The sequence below is a fragment of the Sinocyclocheilus anshuiensis genome, unplaced genomic scaffold (genome assembly GCF_001515605.1).
Source record: "Sinocyclocheilus anshuiensis isolate Anshui unplaced genomic scaffold, SAMN03320099.WGS_v1.1 scaffold971, whole genome shotgun sequence".
NCBI classification, from domain to species: domain Eukaryota; kingdom Metazoa; phylum Chordata; class Actinopteri; order Cypriniformes; family Cyprinidae; genus Sinocyclocheilus; species Sinocyclocheilus anshuiensis.
Window position 1 is genome coordinate 457,535 of NW_015546059.1, and position 9,459 is coordinate 466,993.

General features: G+C 33.7%; 1 protein-coding gene across 1 annotated transcript in view; it reads right to left on the reverse strand.

Moving 5' to 3' along the window:
- The window catches only part of LOC107699382 (uncharacterized), a 16,275-nt gene extending 9,814 nt beyond the window's left edge, over positions 1-6,461 (reverse strand). Inside the window, exons 1-6 of the mRNA XM_016500620.1 lie at positions 6,136-6,461; positions 4,591-4,632; positions 4,295-4,342; positions 3,207-3,821; positions 1,545-1,625; positions 224-309 (exon numbers count right to left, since the gene is read on the reverse strand). Coding sequence (XP_016356106.1) covers positions 224-309; positions 1,545-1,625; positions 3,207-3,821; positions 4,295-4,342; positions 4,591-4,632; positions 6,136-6,138 — 875 coding nt within the window. The 5' untranslated portion in view covers positions 6,139-6,461. The remainder of the gene's footprint in view (positions 1-223; positions 310-1,544; positions 1,626-3,206; positions 3,822-4,294; positions 4,343-4,590; positions 4,633-6,135) is intronic.
- Between the last annotated feature and the right edge of the window lie 2,998 nt (positions 6,462-9,459).

Sequence of the window (9,459 nt, forward strand, 5' to 3'; positions counted from 1 at the left end):
TATATTTTTTTTTAATTAGTTAAATAAATAAATAAATATTTGTATTCAATTATTTCTATATTTTTATATTATTATTTATTTATTTATTTATTATTATATCATTTTTTTTTCTCCCAAACCAACTAAAACTTGTAAACTTGAGATTGTAAAATGTTGATTGAGGAAGAAAAAACTCGACAAAACCAGGCTGTAGTTGGTGAAACACCCTCAGAAACACAGGGACCGGCTAAAATGCAGCACACAAACCTGACCGATGAGAAGAACGTCCTCATAAACCGACGGATCGCTCTCCATCGCAGCCGCCGTGATCTGACAGATCATAACAACACGCTTCATCACAGTGTCGAGCACAGAGAACATTTCACCAACAGTCTGGAGTCTAATAGCTTAGACATCAACACACAGACGGCACGTAATAACACATGAAGATTACATTCACTGCTAGTTCAAACATGCAATAACCACAGAGTGGGGAAAAATACATACAACGTACATAAAATGCACACGATTTCATAGTGGATTGTGAAAACTGGGTGTTTCATATCAGAATCAGAGATGACTTTTCCTGATTTGTTGTGATTACTGGACAAAGATGAACTATTGGCAAGATTTTAGAAAGATTCACCTACAGTCTTTGATTTGACTATTTGACCACTAACCAAAAGCACACAGCCTGAGACGAAACAACAGCAGAAGACAGCTGCTTCAAAGGCAGAGCAAATGACTGACATATTTTGAAAACAAACATCTTTATTCTTTAGAATAATATTTACTGATAGATTGTGCACACAAAGACCAGAAAAGTGCTTAAATAAAACAATAAAAGCAAATATGGTACAGATTTACTTCATGTTGATATTAAATTTGGATATTTATAAATGAAAATTTAATTCTGAAATGGATAATTTAAGAAGGCATGAAGGCTAGTACAACTTTAATAATGATTTGTACAATAGTTGATAAAAAAAAGTAATTATATTTTACGATTCAATTATTTAAATTCACTTATTATTATTATTTAAATTCGCTTGTTTATTATTAGTAGTAGTAGTAGTATTATTTAAATAATAATGTAAATAAATGTATTTGTATAAAAAAAAACAATATATATATAAATTATTATTTTTGTTATTTGCTTGTCATGCCCCTTTTTTATTTCTCTTTGTACTACACCTTTAAGCTTATACAAAATATAGCAACATTAAAAAAAAAATAAAAAAAAAAAATACTTACATCAACTAGATACTGTAAAAATAAAAAAAATAAAAATTTCTTTCCTCTACAGTTTTGTTTTATGCAAATGGACATTATATTGTATCTGCTTTTCCGTGTTTACATGTCATGCTTTTGTAGCAATAAGAAAAGACGACGTGAAAAGCAAAGAAGAGAGAGAAAGACGAGATGATGAACTAGTCTGGATCTGATCTGAACACCAGCAGAAGAACGAGTGGCAGCACAAAACTGAAGATTCTCATCAGAGACAAACATCAGCTAGAGCTCATCTACGAAAGGGTTAGCAGTGAAACTGAAGAGAGCTACAGTACCTGAGAGAGAGCAGGAGGCTGGAGGAGGCTCTTCGGGGGTTTACTGCGAGGACCAGCTTTGGGAGGACGCCTCCTGAACATCTACAAGAAGAACATATTATAATAAGGTCTAATAAAGCCCTAAAGAGCCCATGAAATGATCTGATGAGCGCAGGTTTCCTTCTGTGTCGATGTACACCACCAGGCAAACGTTTCTCAACAGGAGGATGTGTTTTAAAGAAGTCTCTTCTGCTCACCATGACTGCATTTATTTGATTAAAAATACAAAAAAATACAGTAAAAATTTTGAAATATTATTATAATTTAATACAGCTGTTTTCTATGTGAATATCTGTTAAACTGTAATTTATTTCTCTGAATTTTCAGCATCATTACTCCAGTCTTCAGTGTCACATGATCCTCCAGAAATCATTCTAATTTGCTCGAGAAACATTTCTGATTATTATAATTAATAATATATATATATATATATATTTTTCAGGATTCTTTGATGAATAGAAAGATCCAAAGATCAGTTATTTCAGCTGGGAGTCAGTATAATTACAAATTTATTAAATAATTAATTAAATTAATACTTTTATTTAGTAAGGACGCTTTAAATTGATCAAAAGTGATGATAAAGACATTTAGAATCTTACAAAAGATTTCTATGTCAGATAAATGAACGCTCTATTCATCAAAGAAACCTGAAAAAATTCTACTCAGCTGTTTTCAACATAATAAAAATAATTTGAGCAGCCAAGCAGCATATTAGAATGATTTCTGACGATCATGTGACACTGAAGACTGGAGTAATGATGCTGAAAATACAGCTTTGATCACAGCAATAAATTACAGTTTAACAGATATTCCCACAGAAAACAGCTGTCTTAAATTATAATAATATTTCACAATTTTTACTGTATTTTTTGTATTTTTAATCAAATAAATGCAGGCTTGGTGAGCAGAAGAGGCTTCTTTAAAACACATCAAAAATCTTACTGTTCAGAAACTTTTGACTGGTAGTGTATTTCCTGCTGAAATATTTCTAGAAAGCATTTTATTGGTCAAATATCTACACGTATAATCAATATTTTGGGTTGGAAGAGAAAAACTGTACATTTTACAAGAGTATAAGCGAGTCGGGGTTACTATAGTTAACTAACACTAAAATGAGCCATACAAAAATAACTGAAATAAACTATAACTGAGATAACATAAAACATAATATTTGATTTGATTTCAGCTAGTTGCCAAAGCAACATTTCTCATCTTCATTTAGTTTATCTTGAAGCACTAAACTAACTAAAACTGAAAAAAAGCTACGGAGGCATATTTAAATAATAATAATAATAATAATAATAATAACAGAAACACACAATACAATTATTAATATTTTAACTAAAATAATCAAAATAACATTTAAAATATATATATATATTTTTTTAAATAATAATCAAAATAATAGGATCAATTGAGCACAATTTTGTCCTAGTCGTCTCAATGGCAAAAACGGTCCCAATTTACCTGAATTCAATAGTTTCTCAACGATACTGAAATACGACTGATCTGAGCATAAAAGCTCATCTGGTCAACTTTTAGAGTCCCACTAGAATCCAGATGAGCTTAAAATGAACAGAAATGAACTAAAAAACTCTCATGTTATACCCATTTGTTTCTCACCGGATCTCCGTTTGAGATGCTTGTGGAAGGTGTTGCTAAAGCTGACGTCTCTTGAGCGGCTCGGTTTGGCAAAGCAACATGGGACAGTAGATCGTAACTGCTCTTCTGATTGGACTGGACTTCATTCTGAGGGGCAAACAGAGGATCGAACGTCTCGATGTCGGACGAGGATGTCTTGTAAATATGGTCAGATGTCGGGTTGGTATTAGAAACGAGCAGCGAGGTGGACAGGGAAGGAGTCTCGAGGAAACCGGACGCTTCTTGGAAAACGCTGGTGGTCTCAGATGGTGGTGGAGAAGCTTGGAAATTCTTCTGTCTGGAGAGGATGAATTCCAGGAGAGGATCACTCTGATTGGACGAAGGCCAGGATTCTGCGTTCTGATTGGCTGAGCTGCTGTGTGTCACACCAGTGCCTGCTTTCTCTTTAAAAGGCTGGAAAATGTCTGTTTCTTCACTCCGTGTGCCTGCCGCTGGCGTGCTCTGGAAGCCATTCGCAGTGTCGTCTTTATAAAAATCAGGAGGAGGAAACAAAACCCAGTCCGGAGCCGGAAAAGGATCGTCTGTGAAACTCGTCATGTTTGGCAACACATTGTTCTCCGTTTTCACATCATAGTCCTGCAAATACAAGCAGATTCAACAGAACAGGTGAGGATTTCAATGCCATATGAGCTTTGAGTGACTTGCTGATAGATCTGAAATAAGCTGTTTTCTGTGTGAATCTCTGTTAAACTGTAATTTATTTCTGTGATGCAGTGCTAAATTTTCAGCATCATTACTCGCATGATTCTTCAGAAATCATTCTAATATGCTGATTTGCTGCTCAAGAAACATTTCTGATTATTATCAATGTTGAAAACAGCTGTGCTGCACAATATTTTTCCGTGGAAGCTGTGATGCATTTTATTTTTCAGGATTCACAGATGAACAGAAAGTTCAAAAGAACAGCATTTATTTGAAATAGAAATCTTCTGTAACGTTATAAATGTCTTTCCTGTCACTTTTGATCAACTGAATGCATCTTTTATTAATAAAAGTGTTAATTTCTTTACAAATCTTCCTGAGAGTGAAGTTTTTTTGGACATTAATACCTGTGGGTTCGAACAGAAAGGATTCCAGGAGGTGCTGCGGATCCCGTTCTAGTGGAGAGCAAGTCAAAGTGAACGAGTTTAGACTGGATCAGAAGAGCAAGCACACACACATAGGTTCCTCTTTGGACATTTGAGCGATTATTTGTATATTCTTTCTTTTCTTTCTTGCATCTACAAACCTCCAGGTGTTTTCTTGAGTTGTGTGTAAAATGAACAGGCTGGACTTTGATATTCAACAAGAGTGAAGTTAATTCTTATTAAATTAATGATCCAGAGCAAGTTAATCAGAGTCTCACCTCCATAATCAGACCTGAGACACCAAACAGCGAATCGCCATCCTGTGAAAAACACAGCAAGGATAGAATAAGGTTCAATTATGTCCAGAACATTAATGAAACAGAGAGATTTGATTGCACTTTATTCAGATTTCAATTGCAATACATACACTCTTAAAAATAAAGGTGCTTCACGATGCCATAGAAGAACCTTTTTGTCTAAATGGTTAAGGGCCGTTTCTTTCTCCACTTGAGCAGCACTTACATAAACCAAACTTAACTAGTTTTAATTCTTTTTATAGAATGGTTTGTTCGTACATCATTCAGCCTGATTATAGACATAAAACATTTTATTCCTAAAAACATGATTAAAATGTATCTGCTTTTCTGTCAGTTGACAGTATACAGGTGCATCTCAATAAATTAGAATGTCGTGGAAAAGTTCATTTATTTCAGTAATGATAACAAGAGAAATCCAAAACCCCTTTAAAAAAAAAAAAAAAAAACTTTAGTATGTCAACAAAACCAAAGAAGAATTCAGAACCTGTTTCTTTAGCATATTTAAACATATCATTTCAGATAACGTGTAATAATGATAATAATAGCTATTTAAAGCAGTCAATGAACTGGGGATGTAATATCTATAGTTAAACTCTTTTACTCTATTCAGCTGCTAGGGTTAGGGTGGTGTCTTGCCTTTAAATGGTGCTCATCGAGAGTTGCAACATCAGGCGTATTTCAGCAAAGCAAGCATGACGACGCACAGAAAGTCAAAATACGTGACGTCAGCGATGACATACACAAGCCTACACATGTGCACCAGATGTATCTTTTTATTTTAATAGACATGTGGCTTTATTGTTAATCTTTGTTTGATTTATGGGGAAATACCATATACATAAACAGAAATGGGCTAAAGGAAAACCCAACTTTTTGTTATTTCAGATAGACATGAACAATTATATTGAGTTACTACTTGGGTGGAAAAACAGTAAAGCAAAACGCACTAGGTCTCTTTGTGAAGCGTTTATGTTATTTATATAATGATCTCATACCTGTTCTTTTTTCTGTTTAGTTTTTTTTTTAATTATTATTATTATTTTTATTTGTTTACCTGCATTATTATTATTATTATTTATATAATACTGTATATTTTCTATTTCTTTTTTGTAGTTTATATTTGTCTCAGTACCTTTATATTATATGTTGGAAATCAATAAATAAAATAAATAAAAACATGTGCACGAGACGCCACAGATGATGTGTAGCTAGATTTAGCCTTAATAAAGTCTGAGAATTATCAATAGAGTCAGATGCAATAAACAGCATCAGCCCTCACTCACACACACACACACACACACACACACACACACCGTCTTCAGCATCTGCAACAGTGTTAGTCAACGAAATATTCTTTAGAAGCTCAACTTCCGCTGTGTTTAATAGAAATATTGAAGTTGTAATTAAAAGAAACGCGCGCGGTTGTGTTTTGTTCAGCAGTAATGTGCGGCTCGCTATTGAATGCATTCTTGCTTGTTTGAAGCGTGTTAAATTAAACAAACTTACCATTTCGGCTGTGAGGCTCCCAGAGAGGCTTACAGGAAACGTGCGGACGAAATAAACCACGTACCAAACTTGCTATTAGAAATAAATAAATAAATCGCTAAATAAGCGCAGAGACTCGTTTGCAGTCGCGCAGCAGGTAACTGTGAGTCTCGATCGCGCCTCTTTCAGCATTCACTCGAGCGAAACTATGTGAACCTACCTGTCCTGTCGAGCTCAGGTAGGTCACGTGTCATCCTGACAGACTCAATTAACCCGAACCCGACATTAACACACTCCATGAAGCTATTCGACTAATGCAACAGCTTGCGTGTTAAAGGAGACCTGTTCAAAACCAGTGCAAACTTTTTCAGGCACCTTGCCTGATAATGTCCACCCATCACACAAATGCAATATAATCTTCTCTTTATTATATCTGAATATTCACTGTGATTAGGAGATCTCAGCTTGACAGTCGCAATTTGGGAATAAACACATTTTTACCAACTCGCAACCTTTTCTACATTGACTATATTCAGAATCACCAGAAAGTTATCTAATGTCATCTGATCTCAGCATTAATTCACTTGCCTCCCTCAATTAACCCGAACCCGACATTAACACACTCCTTGAAGCTATTCGACTAATGCAACAGCTTGCGTGTTAAAGGAGACCTGTTCAAAACCAGTGCAAACTTTTTCAGGCACCTTGCCTGATAATGTCCACCCATCACACAAATGCAATATAATCTTCTCTTTATTATATCTGAATATTCACTGTGATTAGGAGATCTCAGCTTGACAGTCGCAATTTGGGAATAAACACATTTTTACCAACTCGCAACCTTTTCTACATTGACTATATTCAGAATCACCAGAAAGTTATCTAATGTCATCTGATCTCAGCATTAATTCACTTGCCTCCCAACTCATTGGCTTTAGATATTCGATAGTGAAGAATTTCGTGCAGTGCGGTTTATTTGCTTGCTCCTAATGTAGTTTTTGTTTGTTTGTTCTTAACCAACATAATTTAGCCACTTTCTCTGCCTAACCATGAGAGGGCAGTAAACAATCACTTTCTACTGTCTAAACAACTGTGATGGTTATCATGGCCCTTTGAGCTGGCAGATAAGTTAATGTTGTCCTGCAAGATTCTAACAGTGCTTAAATAATAAAGATTTAGAACTAAAAAAAAAAATATATATATATATATATATATAAAGAATAGACGAACTTAAAATAAATAAATAAATACATGCAACTTTTTGGATTTAACCTGATGGGAAAAGTGCAGTCAATTAGTTGTGGATTTGCAGATATTTTAATATTGAGAACAGCATTATTTATGTCATGTACTCGTGCAATATTGCACCAAAGTCATAAAGGACATCATGCAGTTTTATTATTTTTTTCTGAATCAAGTATTTCATAAAGTGTATGTTTATCAAGTTTCCCCTGTATATGACATGATTGATCAAAAGGGGGAAATAAATGAAGAAATTGATCTCAATATAAGTGAAAAGGTCTTTGAAATACATGAACCTATACACTATACAGGCTTATTGTGCTATTAACATTATTCTAGATATTATCATTATTCTAAATTGTAAAAAAACAAAAAACAAGGTACAATTATAATGACAGAATAAAATAAATGTGAAATAATAAGAAAGTAAAACGTTCATAAGTAATTTCATAGTAATCACCTGAACTTGTTCAATTGTTGCAACAGTAATTAATAACTCAGCTACTTTCAGATTGTATTTTCTGTGTAAGTGAAGTAATACAAATATGATTTATTCATAGTAAGATGAGCGGTGAGCTAATGGGGGAATTACTGGGGAGTGCAGTGCTATTGTAAATGCAAATTGTTCAAATTAGAAAATTTTACATGAGTGCAATCAGTATATTTCACATATTTCATACTTGCATTTTTAAATGAGATCTTACATTTAAAATGACCAACCATTTGGGTTTTTTATCGTATAGTATAAAATGCCTTGAAATGCCCATTCTTAAAAATAACTATAAAGACTCTTTAAGCTAATAAAATCATTACTGTGTACAATCATTGTCCACAGCTCGTTGTGTTTTGTGTGTTTGGTTCCTGCCGCTGGAAGATCTGGCCATCAGGCTGCACTCTCCACGTTACGCTGGATCCAGCGTCCATCTGCTGATCTGAGAGGATCTGATTCATCTGGAGAGCAGATTTCATCTGTGATTAGTCAACGAGATCAATCTGTCGTCGCTCAGATACAGTATTTAAATAACATCTCACCTTCTTCTCTATGGCCTCCATCACTGCAGATTCATTCACATATCCAGCTAAACTCACTGCAAATCTCACCAGCTGTACTTTCACACTTTTAGCTTACAGAGACATCGATAAACAAACACAATTAGGAGAACAACATTTGTTGTCATACTAACTTACACTGCAAAAAATGCAAAACACTGCAAAAAATTCCTGACTGTGAATTGTCATACATTTTAACAGTAATTTATTGTTATGACAAAAAATGAATTTAAAATGATGAATTAGTCAAAATATGAATACAGTATTTTACTGAAAGAAAACTGTGTTTTAAAATGCTGCCTATATTTATGGATATTTTAATACTGTGTGTGTGTGTGTATATATATATATATATATGTATATATATATACTGTTAAAAATGATTTTACTTTTAACAGTAAAATATTGTGAAAATGCTACAGTAAAAACCTGTTAACTGGTTAACAGTAGTATATATATATACTGTTAAAAATGATTTTACTTTTAACAGTAAAAGATTGTGAAAATGCTACAGTAAAAACCTGTTAACTGGTTAACAGTAAGTTTCCATACTATATTCGGTGAATACATGTAATTACATTTAATGTAATTTTACAGTAAAATACTGTTAAAAATAAGGTTTTTAGAAGTGAAAAAGAAAAAGTCGTTGTATACTTTACAGTGACAAACCGTAAATTGACACTCCCAGAATTCCCTGCATGACACTTCATAGTTGATGTTTTTTGTTGAAATAACATGTTTCTTCTTAGTTTTTTCTTATCAGTTGTGTACATATAATGTTGTTAAATCAATGTTTATTGCATTATTTCAGTATCATGAGTGTCACCATGATGGGGTTTAGTGTTTGTGTGAATGACACTGTGTGCACCTTCTATATTGTCCTCCTCAGCTCATAGAAAAGCTGTTTGTGATGAGCTTTGGTTCATCATGTGACTTTCTCATCACCACCAGTTTTTGGTGGTTATCAGTCCATTACAATGGTTCAAAACAGATATTAACACTTCAATATGTTGGTTTATTAACATTACATCAGTTAATGAAATACGGTATTTT